The sequence below is a fragment of the Lissotriton helveticus genome, chromosome 6, assembly GCF_964261635.1.
Source record: "Lissotriton helveticus chromosome 6, aLisHel1.1, whole genome shotgun sequence".
NCBI lineage: Eukaryota > Metazoa > Chordata > Amphibia > Caudata > Salamandridae > Lissotriton > Lissotriton helveticus.
The window spans coordinates 1103539079-1103564094 of record NC_136067.1 but is presented as its reverse complement, the minus strand read 5'-3'; the positions used below and the strand labels follow the sequence as shown (position 1 = coordinate 1103564094).

The 25016-nt window shown below is 45.7% G+C and overlaps 1 protein-coding gene across 1 annotated transcript in view; it reads left to right on the top strand.

Moving 5' to 3' along the window:
* BUB1 (BUB1 mitotic checkpoint serine/threonine kinase) overlaps positions 1–21453 on the top strand; it is an 851273-nt gene extending 829820 nt beyond the window's left edge. The window contains exons 31-32 of the mRNA XM_078648762.1: positions 5369–5475; positions 20548–21453. Coding sequence (XP_078504888.1) covers positions 5369–5475; positions 20548–20743 — 303 coding nt within the window. The 3' untranslated portion in view covers positions 20744–21453. The remainder of the gene's footprint in view (positions 1–5368; positions 5476–20547) is intronic.
* The last annotated feature ends 3563 nt before the right edge of the window (positions 21454–25016 follow it).

Genomic DNA, 25016 nt, shown 5'->3' with positions numbered 1-25016 from the left:
CTAGTCTTTCGGTTGGTCCCCCAATCCCCGAGACAATGGGTCTACCTGGTGGAAAGGGGAGATCCTTGTGGATTTTTGGAAGGGTGTAAAGCCATGGGAAAGTAGGTTTGAGCACTTTGAGATAGAGGTATTCATCCTCATTTAGGAGACCATCTTCTTTCCATTTGTGTAGATGGTCATTGATAGTGTTTGTCAGTGTGACCATTGGGTTGTGGGAAATTTGTACATAGCATGATGGGTCTGCTAGTTGATTCAAGATCTCATTGTTATAGTCGTCAACATTCATAACTACAATGTTGCCTCCCTTGTCTGCCTCACGAATAATGATGGTGGGAATCTGGGTAAGAGTGGTGAGGGCAAGACGCTCTCCTTTGGTTAAATTGTCTTTAAATGTGAAGGTTTCATTTAGTTTCTTGGTATTGATTTTGTTAAGGTCTTCAAGAACTCGTTTGTGAAAATTGTCAATGTTATTACCGCCTGGTAGTGTAGGCGTCCATGTAGATTTGCCCTTGAGACCACTTACAACCCTTTGCTTATAAAGTGTCAGGAGTTTATCCATGCATTTACCAGTGAAGAGTTCCGAAAGCAATGCTCCGGAGTGTGACTTCCTCACCTTCCTCATGCCACAGGCCTCCTCAAAGCCTGTGAACCATTTTGTGATGTCATCAACTTCCTCATATTTGGGGACAATTCCTTTTGGGATTTTAGGGTCATAAGAGGGCGTTTGTCCCTAGGAAGAATGTTGCTGCCACCATTCCTGGGTTCTAGGCCTATAGCTGCTCTTTCTCTTTCTATAGCCAGGAGTCTGTCCTCCAAGGCTATTGCACAAGCCATCCTTGCGAACAGGATGTCTTCCTCATTAAGGCTGTTAATGCTGCTTGGGGTGCCTGATCCACCAGGGTGGGAGTTAGGTACCTACAATGGGTGCTGTAGCTCACTTGTTACATTTAACTTACAGGCCCTGGGTGCACCTTGTACCATATACTAGGGACTAGGTTAAATATGCTGATCGGGGCTTTGTCAATTTCATCATGTTGAAAGAGGAGCTGATGCACTTTACCTCTGGTTAGCAGGGGTAAAGTGCACAGACATCTACAGCCAGCTTGGGAAGGCTTTGCACTGGGGTACTGTTAAAGTATACCTGTTGGCTGTTTTAGCTTTCCTGCAGGTGCCGGATCAACATTTCTTGTTCTAGTCACCAGTAGGGACTTGTTTCTGAAAGGTTTGCAACACCTGTTCCCTTCTACCCCTTTCGTGATGCCCCAATGGGACCTTAATCTGGTCCTTGGGTTTCTCAAGTGTGTTCCCCCTTCAAGCCTCTATATATTGCTTGCTCTTGATTGACTATCAAAATAGTCTTGTTAGTGGCCATTACATCGGCCCGGTGGAGCAGCGAGCTTTAGGCTCTTGTCAATTCGCGCTCCATACACCATCTTTTTTTCCTCACAAACCTATCCTTTGTATGCATGCCTGCTTCCTGCTGAAGGTTGTTGCTCTATTTCAGGTCAGTCAGAGTCTCATTCTGCCTGCATTTTTTGCTCCACCTCCTTCCAAGCTGGAGGATAGACTATAGCCTGGGCCTGAAGAGAGCTCTCTCGTACTACATTGATTGCACCAAAGACCATCAGAGGGACAATCAGCTCTTCATCGTGTTCACTGGAGCAGAAAAGGGCAAGGCTGTTGTGAAGCAGAACAACGCTCAATGAACTGTACTCCGCATTAAGATCTGCAATGCATTAGTAAGAAGGCTTGTGGGGCCCTGGGACCTGGGTTGGCACACTGTGAACCTGTCCTGGACCTCTTACATCTCTATGTGGGTGTCGCTCTACATGTTCACAAAGCACTACCTCTTGGACCGTCAGATCTGTCGATATGAGCATTTTACCTATTCGGCCCCTCAGGATTTTCTGGTTTGAGCCAGTTTGCAGATCTACCTCTGGGGAGGTATTGCTTGGATAGCTATTCTAAGGCGAGGAACTGCAGTTAGAAATCTCTATCAGAAGCCCATGTTCCTTACCTTTGGTAGCACTTTTTCTGGTACAGACTAACTGCAGATTACTCACTAACCCTCCCATCCTCCATGATCTGCAAACTGGGCTCTTCACCTTAGAGATCTCAGACACTGCACATGGGTCAAACATTGGTGTTTCCGTGGTTCCACTTTCAAGAAATGGATGTCAGCGCGTCGGGCTAGAGCTTAAGTAAGACACTACGACGTCACTTCTGATGGGGCTGTGTAGATGTGGAGCCGGTCAATGCCACCTACCGACACACAGAGCTACTGCTCAAGATTTTCCAGCTCCAGTTTGATAAATTGGGTAATATTTTAAGGTGAGGAACCTGTGGTTAGTCTCTACCAGAAAAAACGTTACCGAAAGTAAGTAACTTGTTCTTTGGGGTGTATACTTTGATGTTTGGATTTAGCAGTTGAAATTAGTCCTGTATCAAGTTATCATTTTAAATTTGATGGTTGAATTTAAGCTTTGAACACCAGCGGGGTAGGTATTGTAGGCTTAGGTTAAGCTTAGCTGCCAGGGTAAAATACTTCAACCCAAACATATTAGTCTAAAGCAAGTTATTTCAAATGAAATGTATCCAAATTATTCCAACTGTAAGCAGTCCAAATCCATGCAATTTTTATGTTTCTTTTTTCCCTGGGTTTGCTTAAGGTCAGTCTTTCTCATATCTTTTTATTTTTATTTTAGTTTTTACGTATTTCCAATTTTATTTTTGTAAGTGCAAGTTTATCTTCAAAACGTTTAGGTGCTTCGAGGTTAGTTCCTGTTGCTAACACAGCTGTAATCGGAATGTTTTGGGATACATACCTTCTGTCCCATTTGTCGATTCATATCAAACTAAAGACAGTTTGGTTGTATTTGCAAAATAGGTAGCCAATATTTCAAGATATGGTAGTCCTCATACATAGTTGGTGTGCTTTCTTTGCATAGAAGATTCCACTTGCAGTATTTTGTTTGTTACATTCTAGGAACACTAGTTTGTGGTGATACCCTATACACACATGTGACCTTCTAGAGAATTAGCACACCTGTGCAGCTCTCTTCTATTGGTTTTAATAGATCTAACATTACCCCAAACAGTGTAAGAGTAGTAAAGTAATTCTCCTGCATTATACCTTCAATAAATTCACATGCTTCATTGGTAATCTTTTATGTGTAGCAGTACACAGCTTTAACCCCTTAGACGCTCATGACGAGCTGGGCTCGTCATGGCGTAGCCTCCTCGCACGCTCATGACGAGCCCAGCTCGTCACGTAAAGTGCGGTTTCGCAAAACCCAGCGTACGGGCGGAATTCCGCCCGCACGCATGCGGTTAATAGGCATTCAAGCAATTAGTGTTTTTTAGTAGCACATTCACAGTGTCATAAACCATTCAACTTCATGTATTCAATTAGTATTTGTTAAGCGCAGCTTATCACCCAGTGGGGTATCCATGCGCGGGGGTTCGATGAGCCTCAGTCGAAGACCCAGGTCTCTAGTCCCTTCGGAGGAGGAGTGGGAGGTCGTTCTAGGACTTGGTGGTGAGGTAGGATAAAGAGAGGCCTCCACTGCTGCTCTGTCAAATGCAGGGCTGTGTGCGTGAGATGCGCATCGGAGTTGTTTGGATGGTTTGTGGTAGGTCAAATGGTGGTTGTTGTCAGAGGGTCCAGCATTATGGAGGGCATTATAGTCATTTTTTAGGTGAATATGTTCACACTCCACTGCCACAGAGGATACCATAATTCAGATGTGTTTGATCGGACTGATTTAGGCAGTCAATTTTCAGACTTATGCTCTTTGTAAGGAAATTCCTTTTTCTTTATGGGCACCACCAAGTTTTTCGACTAATGCAGCTGGTTTTTCAACCCTGAGGCCAGCTAATCAGACTTCCGTGCCAGTTCCCTGACCCTAAAGTGTACGTTGAATTGGGTATAACCTGTTGGAAATGGCTAACTTACCTGTAAGTCCCTAGTATATGGTATCCTGGTACTTCAGGCATGTGAATTAGAGATGTACTGAGGGCTTGCAGCACTTGTTGTGCAACCTTAAAGTACCTCAGTCCTTCACTGCAGACTGATACAGCCGTCCTGTCCTGCTAACCGGCTTTGCATTGAAGGTAATGGCAAAGCCACTATTACCCCGTACATCTGTGTACGTCACCTCTCTGGCAGGCCTGCAGAGTCCTAAAGCAAGGTACAACTGATGGCACAGGCAGGTCATGTACTTTGCATGTCCTGGCAGAAAAACACACAAACTACCATTTTTACTGTGGATAGGCATGGTTGCCCAATTGATGAGTTCACGGTTACACGCTGATCCCTCAACTGTGCTAACTCCTGGATGCAACCAAAGTGGGCACTCCAAGGTAGCAACCAACTTGTTACATAAAGCTCGATTTGTATCTTCAGTCAAAATTAATGTAACCTTTTACAGTGTGCAGCTTTGGCAAGGCTGCCTCTTTGTTGCCTTTAAAACTCCTGTGCCTTCCTGGGCACACATGGAGCTTATTCCACTGGACACCTTTCTGCCCTCCTGGACAGATATGCCAACAACTCTCAGGAAGGAGAACAGTGAGAGACTGCAGGCCAGGGAGGTGTTACCTTACTCATACAGAGAGCCACATAGCTGTTAACCCCAAAAGGCAAAGGAGAAGCCGCCTTTGAGGTACAGATTTGCAACACCAGGTGGAGGGCTGCTCCGTTGTTTAGGCAGAGAACTTGGCATGGGGAACCGTGAGGGCGAACCCCGTTGTCAAACCAGTTTCCCCAGGGCTGTGTAGCCCTGAGTAGCTACAACCTGGGAGGGGGCACATATTTTAATTTGCAAGACTTATATGTAATTTGCTAAAGAAAACAGCAGGCTGGAGCATAGGCATGTCTGCAGCCCTTTAATTTTTATTCTGCAATACTAAGAGAATTTTCTAAGAATTTCATTAGTCCCATAGAAGCCTGAATAGGTTTTGCTCTCCACCTCCCACATTTTAGATGGCCGGCTAATGGACATGATATAGGAATTTGAACGATACAGATATGAACACATTCTTAACATAACATGTTTTAATCGAGTAATCACCATCTTCTGCGGTTTGGACTGTGGTCCACGTATTCATCCCAGAATCGACTCCTAAGTATTCAATCCTATATACAACTTTATAAATAAATAAATTGAGGTTCGCTTGCCCGGTTCATCAGCGCTTTTCATTGTGATTGGAAGTGTACTGTGGCTTTCTGGATGTACGTGGTTTTAATGTTTAATTATCTGACAGTGTACATGGAGTTTTTGATCTTCCAGTGAGTTGGTAATTGAAGGCACTCGTAGATTTAAACATGCACTAGGATCAATGTACATTCATTTTTGTTATTTTGGTTTAGACGGATTACTTCGGCGTTGCTGGCACTGTATACTGCATGCTGTTTGGTACCTACATGAAAGTGAAAAATGAGAACGGAGTTTGGAAACCTGATTGTAGTTTTAGAAGGTGAGTATTTTATCTGTAAACCATAAATGATGTAATCGAGCTTTGTTTGAAATGTTTTAATGCTACTGTACTTGTATAGTTATGCAGGTATGGAATTATTTCTCTCTCCAAAGACAAGGTGTGTCCTACTGGCAAAGTGGCTGACAGTGCTGCCAATACTTGTTATAATCCTGGATTCATTCACGCCTTCAGACTTGTGTGATCTTGGACCAATGGCTGTTTCTCTGTGCCTCGCTTGCCTCATCTGCAAACAGTTGCAGATTATATTACAATAGTTTCAGGAAAGCTGTCTGGATTTTGCATTTTGCTGTAGCCCTCTGGTAACCCATCTGGGACATCAATCTGTTGTCGAATCTAACTTCCCGTCTTTGCTGATTTCTTCTGTAAGTGAGCCATACTTTTTAGAGAGGAAAATCATTCAAAATAAGCATTGTTGACGTATTTAGCTTGGTTTAATTAAGTTCCATTTAATATGGCCTCGTTTTCTCAGCCTTATCAAATACACATCAAGTTAATGAAATTGAGCAATGGTCCTCAAAAATACTTATTTACCATTTTTCTCTCTATAAAAAGGGTGGTTCACTTTCGGAAGAAACAGCAAAGACCGGAGGTTGGCAAAAATAGAGGGAAATCCTTCTGGAACTTAATTGCATTCGTGTAGAAATGTATAGTATCTTTATAGAGGACTAGCAGCCCATCCCGACGTTGTCCGGGTATGAATTGCTGCCGGCCAGTAGTATATTGTTTTGTAGGATTTCGTTTTGATAGCATTTATCTGTGACATGCCTGTGAAACGCTCCGATTCACAGTGCACTGCTGATGCACTTAGGAGTGCGCGTTCAGTAGTGTGTGAACTCGAGTTTCCCTACTTTATTTTTCCTTGCAATATTATATAGCGCGAACTCGACAACATGGCATGGGCACAATTTACATTACAGAAGAACACATTCATTTGAATATATGATGTTACCACGAATACAAGTTCCACGCATGGCAATACCACGCGAATTTTAGTTCGCAAGTGGCTTTACCACGCTGGAATTTGCAACGAAGGATTATACCACGCATTTTAACCTTCGTTTAAACACAAATAATAAAGAATATTTTCTTACCTGACACCTTCCCGTCTTTCACGAGCAGCCCGTACTTCCATCCACCATCGAAACAAGCGTCAAAACACGTCTGCCAAAATTAAAAAAGGACTACTATTTTGACGTAACGGCACGTCTTTGGGGGAGGCACTTTCCTTTTACCTCGGTGGTACTGAAGTGCGTTTTTTTTAAATTTAATTAACCCGCTCCTTTGTTTATTTTTGGGGGGGAGACCCCCCCAGGCCCCCCCAGCCCCTCCCCCAGCCGACCCCCGCCAACCCCCCAATCCCACGCTGAACGACTGGAAGGAATTCCACGCCTCCCCCTAGCCAGAACGTATATGCGTGGTAAAGACTGTCGTTGAAGGCATACGCGTGGAAAAGACGTTTGCGAGGTAAGTGCCTCGTAGTAAACGTCACGCGTAGAAAAGCCTTCGTTGAAAATGATGTTTCCCCATTCATTTGTGGTAAGCACGGGGAGACAAAGCGATTTGCCTGGAATCACAGGATGTTGAGCTGATGCCGAGATTCGAACGTAGCTCCCCAGCTCTAAAGTTCGCAATTCTAGAACTTGTGGCGGGAGGTGTGTCTAAAAGTGTATGTCGGTGCTGGCCATCCAATAAGCGAGACCTGTGCATTTTTCAAATGGGTGGTGAAAAAAATATGAGTGTGTTGCTGGAGATGTGGGCCGCCGTGCCACCAATGTACTTACCGGGGGAGGGTAAACACCCATTATTCCGCAACTTTCTTTCCGCATACCATCACTCCGCATACTTTCATTACGAAAGTACCATGACTCCGCAATGCCATTCTAACGCATGGCATTACATTTTATATGCTTTTACCACGCATACATTTACAACGAAATTCGTTGTCAATGCATGAATGGTAAAAGCATGTTTTTTTAAAAATGTTTGGATAAGGTAAGTATGGGTATAGGGGTATATGTTTTGGGGTACTGAGGTATATGTTTTGGGATGTTTGGGTATTTTAAGGGTTCAGATATAGTTTTGGGTTATGGGGTACAGGGGTAGTTTTAGGGATAGGTATGGGTTTGGGCTACAGGGGTATTTTTAGGGTTCAGGGCTATGTTTGGGTTTTGGGGTATAGGGGTATTTTTAGGGTTCAGGGCTAGGTTTGGGGTACAGGGGTAGGTTTGGGTTTTGGGATACAGGGGTATTTTTAGGGTTCAGGGCTAGGTCTGGGTTTTGGGGTACAGGGGTATTTTTAGGGTTCAAGGCTAGGTCTGGGTTTTGGGGTATAGCGGTATTTTTAGGGTTCAGGGCTAGGTTTGGGTTTTGGGGTACAGGGGTATTTTTAGGGTTCAGGGCTAGGTTTGGGTTTTGGGGTACAGGGGTATTTTAGGGTTCAGGGGTAGGTTTGGGTTTTAAGGTACATGGGTATTTATAGGGTTCAGGGCTAGGTTTGGATTTTGGGGTACAGGGGTATTTTTAGGGTTTAGGGATAGGTTTGGGGGTACAGGGGTAGGTTTGGGGGTACAGGGGGTATTTTAAGGGTTTAGGGCTAGGTTTGGGGGTACAGGGGTATTTTAGGGTTCAGGGCTAGGTTTGGGTTTTGGGGTACAGGGGTATTTTAGGGTTCAGGGCTAGGTTTGGGTTTTGGGGTACAGGGGTATTTTAGGGTTCAGGGCTAGGTTTGGGTTTTGGGATACAGTGGTATTTTAGGGTTCAGGGCTAGGTTTGGGTTTTGGGATACAGTGGTATTTTAGGGTTCAGGGCTAGGTTTGGGTTTTGGGATACAGTGGTATTTTAGGGTTCAGGGCTAGGTTTAGGGGTACAGGGGTATTTTTAGGGTTCAGGGGTAGGTTTGGGTTTTAAGGTACATGGGTATTTATAGGGTTCAGGGCTAGGTTTGGATTTTGGGGTACAGGGGTATTTTTAGGGTTTAGGGATAGGTTTGGGTTTTGGGGTACAGGCTATATTTATAGGGTTAAGATGGGTTAGTGTTTAAGGGTGTTGGTGTATTTTAAGGAGTAATGGTGGGTTATGATTATGAGGTGCAGGGGTATTTAAAGGGAGCAGGGTGGGATTAGCACACGATATGAGACATGGCATGAAGGGCGGAACGTACGACACGCCCCCAGCGTTTGTCACGCCCACAGCACAGCGCCGACACGCCCACAAGGGACTACTTTGCTGGCACGGTTCTTTCACCTTTTAAATGTATATGGTGGCGGTCTGCATAGCCTATGTCCTTCTGCTGCAACTGCCCTTTCCAACGCTGTATTGGGTGTTGTGATTGGTGCTGTGGTTTCTGAGATTACCTTCCTCAAAGGTTTGGGCTCTCTACTTCTAACTGCAAATTCCTTCGCATTTGAATACTCGCCAGACGTAAGAATCTTTAACTGTACCCCTGCGCACCGCCATATGACACTCACTGCTCAAGGTTCCTTTCCGGATTCGATGTGCGCCGACCTATATAAGCACCACTTATGCACGTTAACATCAGTTCCTTTCTTTCAGCACCAACAGACTCTGTACATGTAATTGTGAATACATTCTACAGAGTGCAACGGAAATGTTTCTTTCCAAATATACAGGTTTTAAACCTTGTGAGGAATCTGCAAAACAAATGTCTGTGTCTGACCCCCGTGGGGTTTGCCTCTGGTGGAACCACGATTTGAAGGCCTGCTGTCATTGTGCCTTGATGCCCCCCAAGGCCGTTCGAGACCGGGAAGCAAAGATTTGTGGCGAGGCACCACCTTGGTGCACCCGAAGGCCGTTCGAGCCTGGGAAGCAAAGATTTGTGGCGAGGCACCCCAAGGCCGTTTGAGACCGGGAAGCAAAGATTTGTGGCAAGGCACCACAAGACTCTGCATCTGATTTGGTTGAGGTCTAAAAGTAGGCCCTCTGGTCTTGCTCCTGAGGTCACACCCATGACAGGTTGTCTAAAAAATCTAAGTACTCAAGCAAATCCACGAAGGTCAAAAAGTCCAAGCAGGACTCTGCCCCATCCTGCTACTGTCGATCTCCCGAAAAGGCATGAGGACGTCCTCATGCCTCCAGGTCACTCGACTGGCGTCTGTCTACATCAGAGCCAATTCTGACCCTAGTTCTGTGTCAGCCAGAATTTCTGGGGCCATGCTGCAGTTTTTTGTCACGTTACCGGCTCCCATGGCATGTGCCAGCGAGCCCAATTGGGCTTTTGCCGATGGGTACTCCCTTGGCACCAGTTGGGCTCTCTGGATCAGCTAATTTCAGTACCAACTCCCTCCCCAGCATCACAACCCGTGCCAGAACACGATCCAGTGATGCCTGCGCCATGAACTCAGGATGTCAGTGGCTAACCCATAGTGCTGTCTGACAGCACCATACAGACCAAGACTGCAAACTCCTTCATCTGAGGCACATTCTCTTTACCACCCTTCTGATGCCAATACAGTGCCTCTACATTCTGTAAGGGCTCCTGTCCATACTCAAATAATTAAGGCTATGATGCTGGGGATGAGATTACCCAGTCTTCACAAGAGGACAACTTGTACAAAGACCTTCAATATGCTGGTGGTCTGGATGCTTCCTCGGGCACTGAACTAGTTACCCCAGAGCCTGTCGCAGAAGACAGTTCCTTTGTTATGGTTATGTGGAGGACTGACAGATGTTCTTGATCCCCCAGTTCTCACTCTGAGTTAAAACCACTGTTCCTACAGAGGTGTTACACCCTGGCCAGTCGACATCTGAGTCACTTGCCCATTCAATGGGGCTCTTACTGATATGCTCCTAGGTACCAGGGTTCAACCCTGCTCAGGCCCACCTGTGTCACCAGATGCCAAAACCCTGCTCTGACCACGCCAGCTTTCCTCATGGAGCACTCCACTGTGGAGAGCTTTGTAGTGCAGGCTTCGGCTAGCAGAGTATACCCAAACTCATTTCCCACAACTCCTGACAGAGAATCAGAGGACAGACTTTTAGTAAGTGGGATTTTTTCCTCAACAGATTTTGCTTTCACTCAGTGAATGCCAGCTGCTTCATAGGCTGCTACACTGATTCCATGGCCAATATATTGCCTATGGTCCTGGTAGAAGCTCTGGGCCATACATTCCCAGGCCATGCAAGATTGTTATGATGCAGCCAAGTTCATCATCTGCTGTTGACTGGAAACTGCAGAATTCTCCAGCAGGGCTTTTGGCACAAATGTGGCCATTTGTAGGCAGGCATGGATGCAGTCCACTGTTTTTTTGGTAGACTTCCAAGCCAGCCATTTGGGCATGTCGTTTGATGGCTCCTGATTTGTTTGAGAGAGAGCGGACTGTGCCCTGGAGTGCTTTAAATATAGTTAACAATAATTAAATGTACATCACTCTCTGATTACGGAGTGTGAGAATCAAGTCCAAGTAGCATTCCCTGGGTAGGGTCCGTCCCCCTGGGCACAGCGAGAAAACCCACTCACGGGGTTGTTTGAATATCAAACTCCACCATAACACAAAAACTGTTCCAAACTTTTATATGATGCTTATTTATTCCTCATCTTCATAGGATATCTTTTCACATTGTCACTTAAAGTCAGTGATGATACATCAGAAAATGATACTATATATAGCAATCTCTCCCGATGCATTTCGGACAACCAGCCCTTCTTCAGGGGGATAGTTCTTAAAAAAACTAAACTATCATGAGGACACCATCCTAACAATGATCCCTGGTAACTAACCACCCAGGTTGTGGTAGCCAATAACTGTGACAAAAAATAGTACCTGTACGTATGAAGGTGCATCAGTGTAAGCCATCCTAAACCCAGTGTACAAAATCGAACAAGGTCGGCAAGAGCCTAAATAGTACCGAACAACATGTGCCTAAAAGCAGGGTGCATGCCTGAAAATCAGGCAAGTGAAAATATACATGGCTACAACAGAGTGAGCTGCCGCACGGTATAGTGAACTGGGAAACGGCAAACTGAAATAAATATGCAGTCAAAAGTACCCGACAACAGTGGTGCCATGCATTTAATCTGATTTCTAAGCGAGGTCACATAAGGAACCGTGATACATGCATTTACGGGTTAAGTGAATTTCCGACAAACAGTTGTAATCCCGAAGCAACGGGTTTACCTCACTTGTACGGCATGACCCGATGAGGTCGTAAACAGTGAAATCACCACTTAAACAGGCAAACATGCATTTACACAAGATGACATGATGTTTAAAACACGCAAGGCGTGAGATAGACCGTTGGCATGCATAACTCGTGCCTATTTGCGTGCACAAACACGTATGTTAGAATCAGAGTGTTAATTCAGAGTTCTTAGAATTGAACATATGGTGCCTCTCTGTACCTAGTGATCCGGAAATTATATCCAGAAATTAGATGTCCATAAAAAATCTTGTTTAAATGCATGTTTGCCTGTTTAAGTGGTGATTTCACTGTTTACGACTTCATCGGGTCATGACGTGCAAGTGAGTTAAACCCCTCACTCCTGCTTCGGCACCGATGTTGCCTCGCCCGGCGCAACCAATGCCAATTCTTAAGTTGCACTCCAGGATGGAGGCCCAGAGGCTCTTGGAAGAAGAGGAGTACGAGGGACAGCATGAACAAGCTGAAGAGGGGTAAATAATTGACACTGTGGATGACTTTGAATGTCTTGAGGACGCTAGTGGTTTGGACACTTCCCTGGAGTAGGAGCTTTCTTCCCCAAAGACAGTGCCTTCTTAGGACGTGGCTCTTTATCATACCGTCATCAGGAAGGCTGCTAACCTGTCGGATCTGCAATTGCCCACAGCTTAGGTCAGGTCTGATATTCTGACTGAAGTTTTGCACCCTCAGTTTTCAGTGGTTGAGGCTTTACTGCCATTAGATGAGGCGTTAATGGAACCGAGTCTGAAAGTGTGGCAGAAGCCTTTGTTTGCTCCAGCGGTTTCAAGAAAAGTGGCAAGAAGCTATAAGCTTGCTCTGGGGGATCTTGCTTTTCTAACCTCCCACCCTTCTCCAGAGAGCTTGGTGGTTCAAGCTTTATGTGCATCCAAATAGTCGTCCGGATCCTTCCCTACCACCGCGGGGGATAGGGACTCCAAAAAGCTGGAGCAATCAAAAAGGTGTTCTCATCAGCAAGCATGGCCTTAAAATCTATTAACGCCACATGCTTGTTGGGAAAATATACCCACGCTTTGATAGACTCAACCAAGGAGGTGGCTCTTAAACTGCCTGATGATGTACGAGGTCACATTTGGAAGTGTTGGCTGATACTCGGGCTGTAGCCCATCAAGTGATTCAGTCGGGTCCAGATATGGCTGATGAGCTCTTGAGCTCTTCAGTGGCTATCAGGAGACCCGACTGGTTGGGATCTTCGGGGTTTTCTCTGGATGTGCAAGCTTCTCTGCTTTATCTGCCTTTTGATGGATCCAGGCTCTTTGGGACAAAGGCATATTCTGCTCTGCAACGCTTCAAGGATAGCAGGGCTACTGCGAGGTCCTTAGGCCTTCAGTCTCAGCCTAGGGGGTATGGTTGCAGATGGTTTTGTAGATTTGGAAAGGTGTCTTTCTTTCAAGGCAGTCAGCAGCAGAACCTCCTGTGCAAGTCGTGTAGAGAGAAGGGAAGAGATAGTCTGCGGGAGCCACCTGGCAACAGTCCTCCAACTCCTCTCTCCTCCTCCCCTCCCACTGGTTCCACATGGAAGCAGCTCTACATCCCCATCTTGGAGCATGTTGGTCCCGTAAGAGTCTACAAAATTGGAAATCTGTTACGTCAGATCTTTGGGGTTTGAATCCCGTAGAAAATGGGTACGCCCTACCTTTCCAGGAGTTTCCCCCTCCTTACCCTCCTCGCCAGGGCTGGTGTTTGGAGTACCATCTCCAACTCCTTCAGCAGAAGGTCCTGGCCTTGCTTCAGAAAGGTGCGATAGAGGTGGTTCCTGAGCAGGAAAGTGGGTCAGGGGTGTTACTCCCAATATTTCCTGATCCTTAAAAAGGAGTGGCGTTTGAGACCGATCCTGGTCCTCAGGATCTTGAATTTTTACCTCGAGCAAGAGAAGTTCAAGATGTTGACCCTAGCTCAGGTTCTTCTGGTGCTGCAGCAGGAAGACTGGATGGTGTTATTCGATTTGCCGGATGCGTATTTCCACAATCCCATTCTGAAGTCACATAAGACGTATCTCCGTTTTATGGTGGGATCCCAAAACTACCAATTTGCGGTCCTTCCGTTAAGACTTACTTCTGCACCGCGAGTCTTCACAAAGGTGATGGCGGTGGTTGCAGCTCATCTCAGAAGGTTGAGGATTCCGGTATTCCCCTATATAGATGACTGGCTGCTCAAGGGGAAGTCTCCAGAGTTGGTGCTGCATTATCTGCAAATAACGGCTCGGCTGTTGTTCGACTTGGGTTTTGCGATAAATGTACCCAAATCTCACCTGGTGCCCTCTCAGTGCAACCTGTTCATAGGCGCAGTACTGGACACTACTGTGAATCGTACCTTTCCGCTCCTCAGAGGATTCTAGACATCCAGGCTATGATTCCGTTGTTTCAAGAAGGAGCAGAAGTTTCAGTCCTGAAGGACTTTCTCCTGCTCGGTCTGTTCGCTTCCTGCATATAGTTTGTCAACCATGCATGCTGGCGTATAAGGGCCCTCCAGTGGTGCCTCCACAGGCAGTGGTTTTAACACAACGGTAATCTCAGGGAGGTGGTCAGAATCTCCAGAGACACTGCAGTAGATCTGTTATAGTGGAGTGTTTCAGGCAACCTGTCTCAAGGGAAGCAGTTTCAACCTCCTTCTCCGGTGGTCACAGTGATAACAGATGCCGCCACTCTAGGGTGGGATGCTCCTCTGGGGGATCTGTAGATCAAGGGTTTTTGGTCTCCCAGGGGATAGATTGCTTCTCATCAATCTTCTGGGATTGCGGACGACATGTTTGGCTCTCAAAGCCTTTCTTCCCTCCCGTTGTGGTCAGTCAGTTCTGGTCCTAACAGACAACACCACCGCAATGTGGTACATCAACAAACGGGGAGGAGTAGGGTCTGCGACCCTGGTCCTGGGCTCAGGACCACCAGATTTGTGTAGTTGCAAATCATCTGGCCAGGGTACTGAATGTGCGTGCGGACAATCACGAGTGGCATCGTCATCAAGGGGTGGTCCATCACATTGAGATGTGGGGATTTCCTTGGTTGGACCTGTTTGCCACTCACAAGAACGCACTGCCTGTAGTTCTGCAGTCTCCAGTATCTGATGCGGGGAGCGTTGGGGGCTCGTTTCAGTTAGATTGGGGCTCACTGCTTCTTTGTGTTCCCTCCCATACCTTGGGTTCCTCGGAAGATTCACCAAGACCGGGTCCAAGTCATTTTGATCACCCCGGATTGGTCAAGAAGGGTGTGATACACAGACCTTCTTCATTCTCTCATCGCACCCTCCTCTTGCAGTTGCGGGGCAGGTTCTACACCCCCACCTCCAGAGCCTGCACCTTCATGCCTGGAGTGGAGATTGAACGGGGCAACCTGAGTTCTTTCTCTCTCCCACCGGATGTGGTGGACGTTACTTTATCGGCCAGGAGACACTCCTCCAAATCAGTTTATTCCTGTAGATGGGCCAGATTTGTGAAGTGGTATGGAGAGAGCACGATTGATCCCTTGAAGGCCCATTTGTCTGATGTACTTAGCTTTTCACTTTCCTTGGCCCAGCAAGGTTGTGCTGTGGCAACTGTTAAGGGTTACTTGTCAGCTTTATCAGCCTTTCTTTGTTTGCCAGACCAGTCTTCGCTGTTTAAGTCTCCTATAGTTATGAGGTTCATTAAGGGCCTCACTAATAGATTTCCTCCCACTCCCTTTATTATGCCTCAGTGAGACTTAAATCTGGTTCTCACTTTCCTGATGGGATCCTCTTCATAGTTGTCCATTGAGGCTTCTTACATTCAAGACTGTTTTTCTTAATGCTATTACCTCTGCCGGGAGGGTAAGTGAGCTTCTGCCTCCTAGTTTTAAGCCTCCTTTTACAATCATCCATGCAGACTAGGTGGTTCTTCGGACCAGAGCTGCTTTCCTGTCTAAGGTGGTTACTCATTTTCATCTAGGACAGTCCGTCACCTTACCTACTTTCTATTCTCCCCCTCACCCTTCCAAGTAGGAGGAGAGACTTCATCGCCTGGACCCCAGAAGGACGGTCCGCTTCTATTTGGACAGAACCAAGAACTTGAGGCTGGACGACCAGCTTTTCGTTGGTTACATGGGACGAATGAAGGGCAAAGCTGTCCACAAGAGAACGCTTTCCATGTGAATCATCTTGTGCATCAAGATATGCTACGCCTTGGCCAAGGAGTCCCCTGGAGGTATTAGAAATCATTCTACTTGAGCAAAGTCTTCAACTTCAGCTTTGGGTAGAGGTGTCCCTTGTGTTAGACATCTGCATGGTGGCAACATGGGCCTTCCTTCACACTTTCGCAAAATATTATTGCTTGGATTCGGAGGTGAGGAGGGACGGCCATTATGCATGTTCTGTACTGCAGGACTTTTTGGTATGAGTAGATGGACACCCTCTGCCGGGAGAGAGACTGCTTTGGGATTCAATTCAAAAGGTGAGGAATCCACAGGCAGGTGTATCTATCAGAAGAGCAAGTTACTTAACGTCAGTAACGCTTTTTCTGGTGGATAAAGTATCTGCCTGTGGAGTCCTCTTCCCTGTTGTCTACCTACGTATAGTGGAAAGGTTTTTGTGCTTGACATTCTTCTATTTCTATTTAATTTGCATTGCTATGATGCTTGTTGTTAGGAAATGTCTTGGCTTTAGATTTTCCTGTTTTTCCTTCTTCTTTCATTTATATACTGTGTATATATTGTATACTTGCAATATGTTGTCAGTCCACCCGCTAGCCTTGAAGGCATGGAAACAATGGGTGGAACTGATGTCAGCATGCCAACAAGGTCTTCTTATGGCTCCGGTGATGTCATACGGAGTCGCGTGCAGAGACGTGGTATTGTGTTGTCCTCATCGACGTGGGAGAGTTATGATAAAGTTTCTGTGAAATACTGGCGCAAGAGTAATTCAAAAGGTGAGGAATCCACAGGCAGATACGGTATCTACCAGAAAAAGCTTTACTGAAGGTAATTAACATGTTCTTTACGTTCGAAGCATGTGTGGTTGTAGATACACATGCTATTCAGAGACTGTAAAGCAGTCCTCCCTAAAAGTGGTGGCTAGCCCGGGATCTTGCAGTGGTTTGGAAAGTGTACAAAGAACTGCCTGACCAGCATTAGCTTGTTGGTGTGCTAGAACATACGATAGTAGTGTTTTGTGTAAGTGTGTGGTGTATCCCAGGTAGCTGGTTCGCATATATCCACTTCTGAGATGTTCCCATGCTTTCAAGTAGAGCGTGCTCCAGGAGGAGTAAGTAGAACCCTTTAGGCTTTAGCATAACCTGTTTAAATGCATTTACCTCTCCATCTGGCAATGCCTGATTTGGATATAGCCTTCCCTTTATGAGGTTGGGCGAAAGCTACAAATATTTGTTTTTCTAAAGTCCTAGTCCTATCAATGTTGTACATGAGGATTCGCTTTACATCCACAGTTTGGAGAGCCTGTTCCGCAACTGAGTCTGGTTGTGGGGTCAAAAAAACAGGTATGTCGATTGACTGATTAAGATAGAATTGAGACTGTTCCTTTGGTAGAAATTTGGGGTTGGGGCCGATGACAACCCTGTCCCTGTGTATTTGAAAGAAAGGTTCTTCCAGGGTTAATGCTTGTAGCTCACTGACACGCCTGAAAGAGGTAATGGCAATTTGAAATGCAACCTTCCAAGATAGAAATTAAAGGGGGAAAGCATGAAGGGGCGCAAATGGAAGGTCCATGGGGCATGTAAGTAAACATTTTAAATTCCATGAGGTTCCTGATGGAACCCAGGGAGAAATCACTCTTTTGAGAACTTCCATGAAGGCTTTAATAACTGGTATTTTGAAAAGAGAAATGTGTTCTCTATTTTAAAGATAGGCAGCTACAGCATATAAAGGTAAAAGCTAGCCCAGAAATTTGTAAGTGAAGCAAGTAACAAAAAATACTTTGTTATTTAATTTTGAAAGGGTCAATTTGTTTTGAGTGACAGCAGAAGACAAACCTTTTCCATTTGGCTGTGTAGCAGGCATGGGTGGTAAGTCTGCGGGCTTCCTTGAGAATGCTCATTCACTGAAGTGGAGGATTACGGTATCCAAATTCTATGACCTCAGGAGGCAGATCGTAAAGTTGAGGGTCCAGGGATCTTGGTGCCCGATTTCTCTATTCTTCTGTGTGAGAAAGTCCAGCATGTTTGGGATCGCCTTCTGCCGAACCAGAGAGATGTCAAGCAAAGTTGTGAACCTTGGCTGGCGAGCCTATATGGGAGCTACCAAGATGAGCATGAGGGAAGTTTGCCGAAGCCTCTGAAACAAATGGAGGGAGAGGAGGAAAAGCGTAGGCAAGTATTCCTGACCAAATCATCCATGGTGCATTTACTCTGGACTCTGTGTGTGGGAACTGGAGGCAAGGTTTGGCCATTTTGCGTTGTCTGCGGTTGCAAACAAATCTATGAGGGAGCCCCCATTTGTGAAAGTAATAGAGGAGGACTTGTGGGTGGGTTCCATTTTGTGGACTTGTTGCCGCATCCTGCTGAGGTGGTCAGCAAAATTGTTGTCCATCCCCGGAAGGTATTCCACAAACAGTTGACTATTGTGACTTATAGCCAAATGATCTGAGATAACGGAGAACTATGGAGAGCGTGTATCCCCCTCCCTGGTTTCTGAAGGTAGTATGTGGCTGTCATGTTGTCTGTCTGACAACGACAACCTTGCCTATCGAGTGAGGCATGAAGGCTTTCAATGCTAAGTGAACAGCTAAAAGTTCCATGTAGTTCATGTGGAGATCCTGTTATTTGATCTCCCAAAGACCCTGCACAGTTAGATCCTGCAAGTGTGTGCCCCACCCTGAGAGTGATGCGTCTGTTGTAGCAATGGTCTGCGGAACAAGGTCAAGAAAAGGCCACCCCTGCAACAGGCTGTTGGTGTTCCAACACTGCAGAGAGTGGGGACTGTAGCTGCCAATCCACACTTATGGAGGATGGGTTCAACGGGTGTCGGACTTGGAGGTCAACGCTGATGTCTTGGGTTCCGAAAATGTATTTTAATTTGGCGTCAATAGTTCGCTTGGTGCCGAAGCGAATGAAGTCAATGCCGAGGGTCGACTCGGTGCCAAAGCGCCTGGTTTGGAAGCTTTCTTCGGAGCCAAGCTGTTGCTGGGTGGGGCATTCGAAGCAGTTGCTCAGTGTCGACCATGGCCCGAAGGCAGTGGTAGCCCGAAAGCCTGTCTCTGATGGTCCAGAGGGGCTACATGCTTTTTAGCAGAAGGCGACTCGGGATAGTGTAGAGGGGAAGAGGGTGCCATACTCGGACTGCTGAGTAGGTGGAAGGTACTCCATCTGCAGCTGATTGCTGTGGGTGGTGTGCCTCCCACCCCCTCCCCCCTCTATGCCACCGGGACCGAAAAGGTTTGGTATATCTTCTTCTCTCCTCTGCAATAGAGCGAGATGGCAGGCACGACGGTCGCCAAGAGTGTAAGAGACAAATTGCAGCTCTGATGTAGATCGGTCTGAGAGTATTTAATGTGGCAGCAAGGACAATTCCAAAAGGGTGTTTGTTCCATCACCATCGAGGCATGGTGGAGAGATGCGACAGACTGGAGTAGGCCCCAAGGGGCAAGGCCCAGGAGAGCCGCGGTAGATCCGACTTGATTCAAGTATTACAACATCAACTCGCACAGGAAAGAAGTGGAACGCGATCAAAGTGCAATACTGATGGAGGAAAGGTACTGTGTGAACCGAAAAGAGCACTGCAATGGTGTTGAACAGGAGCACACATCCAAACCAGACGGCGGAAAGAAAACAATCTAACAGTGGAGTCGATGCCCATGCACATTATCACCAAGGGGAGTCACTCTACCTCGTGACTCAGAAGACTTCTTCGAAAATAAACAACTTGCACACATCCGAGCCCAACACTAGATGGCAGGAGTATACACAGCATGTGTATCTACAGCCATACATGCCCCAAACAGGACCGTTTCGCTGAATCAAGCTATGCTCTGCAATGGCCAAGAAGCAGCCCCCAGAAGGTTAAGAGCTCATTCCACCAGAGCCAAGGTTGCCTGCACTAGATTGGCATATGGGGTTCCTGTCCTGGACATCTGTTAGGCATCTACCTGGGCATCCCTCCATATGTTCACCAAATACTAGGGTCTGGATAAACAGGTTGACTGAGAAGTGCATTTCTCTTGCTCTGTCCTACAGGACTTTTTGTTTTAAGTCAATTCACAGACCCACCACTGAATAGGTATTGCTTTGGTATCTATTTAAAAGTTTAGGAAACTGCAGTTGGAAATCTCTAGCACAAGAAAGTAACTTGCCTTTGGTAATGCTTTTTCTGGTAGAGCCTAACAGCAGATTCCTAACCAACCCTCCTATTCTTCCCATTCTGTGAATCTGACTCTTTCCAGTAAGATCCCAAGTCTAGGAATAAATACTTGTGTTGATGCCAATGTTCTGTTGGGGCTCTGTGCCTGGGGTCGCAAACAGCCTTGCGCCCACTAACTTCAGTTGCTTTCAAGTGGTGTCTATATTGGCTAGGCATGTCATTTCCAGAGTGGAACAGTGTTAGTGTGGAGCCACACAGGGCCACCTGGTGGTGCACAGCAATACTGCTCAGAGGTTTCTGTATCCAGTCTGACGCCTGAGCAAATATTCAAAAGGTGAGCAGCCTGTGGGTATACAGTCCCTACCAGAAACAGTGTTACCAAAGGTAAGTAACTTGTTTATCTAAATCACAAATCTTGGTAATATGCAGTGAGAGAAATATTCACAGGAACTACAGTAATAGGTAAGCAAGTTTTCCTTTTCCTGTTTTGGAATAAAATTCGAGTTCGTCAAACTGCAGCACAGCCTATTTTAGTACTAACTTCTTTTTCTATTGCTATGCTTTCTTGTTGGCAATCTGGAGCAGTTCATCCTAAAGTTGATCTTCTATTTTGCTTTAGGCTTCCTCATACAGACATCTGGTTGGACTTCTTTCACTCCCTCTTGAATATACCAGACTGCTATGGTCCATCTCCTTTGAAAGAACTCCGGCAAAAACTTGTTGCCTTGTTCCAAGAGACGTATGCTACCAAGATAAAGTATCTTCGCAGTCGATTACTGGTGTTGCTCATGGAAAATAAGCCCTCCCGAAAATGAGCAAATTTGTTTGTCCGTGCCAAACTATGAAATGTTCTTATCTGCTTGAATGCAAAGTACAGACTTGTTCATACCTATAGTTTTCCTGCAGAACACATTGGCTTAAAGTTTTTAAATGTATTAAATAACTATAAATCAAGCATAGCGTCTGAATTGGTTAAGCACCCAAGATTTCGCCCTTACTTGCAGACAGCAACCGGTTCAATCTGAAAGAGATCTTCATTGGCTTTGGGAGTTGTAGACACATCTTAAGTGTCCTACCATTGCTTTGTTAGCTGCATGAAGAGGTCTGATGCAATGTCGGATGAGGCTTGGCTTCTTTTATCCACTTAGACATTTCTTGAATGTCTATCACAGCACATAGAATCTAGAGGGGGCGGCTATTAAAACAGGCTGATAGCTGAATCTTCTGCTTGGTGATTATTAAGTCACCAAGAACTCTTCAGGACTCGGCATCCAAGGAAGAAGGATTGAATTCCGTGGAAGCATCATCTTAAACTTTATCCATGTACTGTACACTTGAATATAGATCACTTTTAAAAAAAATGCTTTTGTTCGTTTTGTTATACATTTTAGATCTAGACTTCTCAGTAGTTGGTGAGTGAGTTACGTTATTTGTCTTTTTACATGTGCGGAACCTACTTCATAAGAGCAGCAAATAACTGTAAAGCGTTGTGTGAAAAAAAATAAAGTGTATAATTTATAATAAATTATTTTGGGCTAGAATAGTTTATTCTACACTTTACCTTCCTCGTGTTTATTTCATTTTCGAAACAAGTGTACATGTTTAGCCTTTAAACTGAAAGACTGGCATCTACTCTAGCGATGACCTGTAAGAGGGGTGGCGTGGCGGGTTTGGCGTAAAAATTGGCTCTGTTGGAGGTAAAGTCAGTTCCACAGTACGGTACGACGACCATGTGTAATGCTTCTCTTGAAGTGTGAAGGAACATAACAAAGTTAGCACAATACATTTTAAATGTTAAGCTATATTATGTAAACTTAACAAGACACTACTTTTAAAAATACTGCAATGGAAATGATGGTGTCGATCATTTAACGCTGTAATGCCAGAAGGGAACTTTACATTTCACTCCTAAGAATGTAAATCACAAAATAAGTGCTTCCATATCTGACCCACAGTCAGGAGATTGTGGCTATATATACGAAAAGTACACAAGTCCGGACAAAAATGTCTTCTGCTTGCAAATTCAATCACCACATTTCGGCAGATTTGTTCATTTTGTTCCTTGAGTCTCAAAGCACGTGATGCTGCGTGACTGGAGGCCTCTCACACGTATGGTCCAGAGGTTGCTAAATGGAACTCGGAAGCCGGCGAGTTAATTGACTGGCTACAACTGTACTCTGTGCTTCCGGTTTGCTACTGTTGTCAGACCAAAAGGTGTGGCAATGGGATTCCTCCCATCACAAGCAAACAAGATTATTCTAGTGAGGCTGACGTTGCGGGAGAGGTGTGCTCCACTGCATCAATGTCTTCTTTGCTGGCATGGACAAACTGGCGCTTATCCCTGTGAGAAAGCATGTTAACTTTTTCCTTTGCACTGCATACTTAATGACTGAATGGCTTCAAGAAAGAATCCAATAGCACAGGACTTTTCCCACAAAGGTCTTAGTTCAGCCTGAAGATTCAGAGAGCCGGCTACTGCAGCTACAAAAATTCATATACCTGATCAGTGCAGCCATGGAGATTCAGGGTTGCTTTGTGGATCCACATGATATAAGAGCACCATCCAAGTCATCACACACAACTCCAAAATGCTCCCTGCATAGGCCACACAACAAGCCAGTATCTTGCTAAGTGACCACAGCTAAGGTGGAGCATCCTACCCGTCTCCTATTCTTCATGAGTATAAAGGCCACTGTAATAAAATGATACCGTTCCACTCTTGTTCCACATCTGTGCCTCTTGTCTCCCTTAGCTGTGGAGTCTTCTTCGGAGGGCAACAGTGCCATCGCACGACCTTCCTTCTGGAGTCTCTTTAAAAAAGATCTGAACATTTCCAGGTTTGTTGAACTGGATTTTTGGATTGATTTCCCCAATTCTTAGGAGCAGAACACCGTGGGATTGTCGAAATCGCTCCCTATAAAGCATTCGTGAAAGTCAAGGAAGTACGGGGATCTCTTTAGAATCCTAACTAGCTTTAATAACCAAAAGATCAAATGCATGGGGGAGTTGAGGGTGGTAGTAATGGGTGTGGACATGTCTGCATGGGAGATCGCCTGTGGTAACAAAGGGATGCAATTAGAAAATGGATGTTCCTGCTGGTGAAACTTACTCACCATGTCCTTTTATCCACAGACTGCATCACATTCATACAGACCCAATAGACAGAGGGAACAAACAGAGCATTCTGTTAATGTTGGTATTTATGGCACAAACAGCCCCTTTATGCAACAAATGAAAACGCAACTGGTTCCTCTAGCTCCACAATTGTGCAGTACCATTTATTTTAAATTAAAAATATCATAAATATGATATTTTTAACCCAGATCATAAGCCTACTTTTTTGTTTGACACGTGTATAACCATTAAAACTAAGAAAACTAAATGTAGGCTATTCTAGAAATTACTGTAGATGTTGCTGTCTTCTCATCCAGAACTTCCTTTTCTATTTCCGGAAGGGACATCATTTGGTAATTTTTGTGCTTTTTACTTCAATGGGGAAGATTGATGGATTGGGCAATGTGTGAGTCAGAGACGGGAGCCCTAAACAACATGATAGATTTTACCCAGAGACAAAAGAAAATCCAATCAGGAAAATTCAAAGTACAAACCATGAAGGTTTATTTCTAACATGAAAAGTTAATACAGACGGCAAAAAAGCCTTTGTTCATCTCAAAATACAAATACATTTTGTAGGAAAGTAGGATCTGCTTTCATGGTCATCCCCACTTTTTGCAGTAAGGATTTATCAGAGTGTAGTGTTAAGCATTTGTTGTACACACCCAATCAACAAATAATTGCACACACTCAAAGACTGAACTCAGACCAATTTGCTTTGTATAAAAATATTATTAAGTTATATTTATTTCTTGGAACCAAGCAAGCCTGGCACGGGAAAGTGATTTATACTTTGCAGTAACAATACAGTTTAAATTGCAATTGTATATATACTTTGGTTTGGTTATAGTAGAATTACTGGAGATGCAATACCTTAAAATATTGTACATGTACTTTATAATGACTTGTCCGATAGAGACTACTAGCCGCAGATTCCTTAACGTAGAATTATCCCCAGGCGTGAGACTGGATCCAGAATTTTTTTTGCCACAGTATCTCTGCGCGCCTGGAGACGGCACCACGTGACTCCGCCCTGACGTCCGAGTACATGACGTCAGCGAGGTCACATAAGTCCCACCCCAACGTGCTGACATCAGTTGCCTTCTTTTCCGCGTGCAACGCGGATCCGGATTGTATACTTTGGCCTGTTTTAGGCCTTCTTTTAACACCTTGCGTTGAGAACAGTGTGTGAATGCCTTCTGGTTTTAAGGCGTGTACTTCTTGTACACGTCAGATGTCGGCGACGGACCCTCACTCTATTTGCATGTGGTGTTTGGGCGAGCACCATGATTCCACGGACTGCGAAGCTTGCCAGCATCTTAAACTGAAGTCCTGGCGGGAGTGCCGTATGAAATTGCTTTCGGCCCTTTTCAATATCAGTCTCGTCCCCTACATCGGAAGGGTCCAAAGCCGCCGATTCTGGTTGTGGCATCGTCCCTCACCAAGGCCTCACCGGCGTCGCTCACCCACTGGTAAGTCTCTCAGTCTGTCTCCGAGGCCTTGACTTCGCTCAACGGAGGACGTAGGTTCTTCCTGGGATGCGCGCCCTCGCCAGTCTCCGCCTTTTCCTGGCGTTGGGGCGACTAGGGCCCAAATGGAACCCTACGCTGCCGCTCTACAGGCTTCTTTAGGCCCTCCTCCTCTTCCTGAGACGCCAACGGATCCCTCGGCATGTGCGGGGCCTTCCGCGTGCTCACCGGCGGCTTCGGTCCTGGCGCCGATGAGTTCAGCTTCAGATCTTGGAGGTGTGGTGTTGTCGAGGTGTGACCCTAGGGGGTTCCCCTCTTCAAACCACGGCACCCCTGCCTCACCGCAAAGCCCCGTGGGGTTCCCTGTGGTGTCGTAGGAGGTCGCCGGGACTCACGGTTCGTCCTCGAGTTCCTCTCGGTCCTCTGGGCAGGCGGCTGTCTTTCCGGAGACCGAGTCGACGCCTTTCCGGCGCCGGTGGCTTTCCTCCCCGGCCCTGGTGGCACC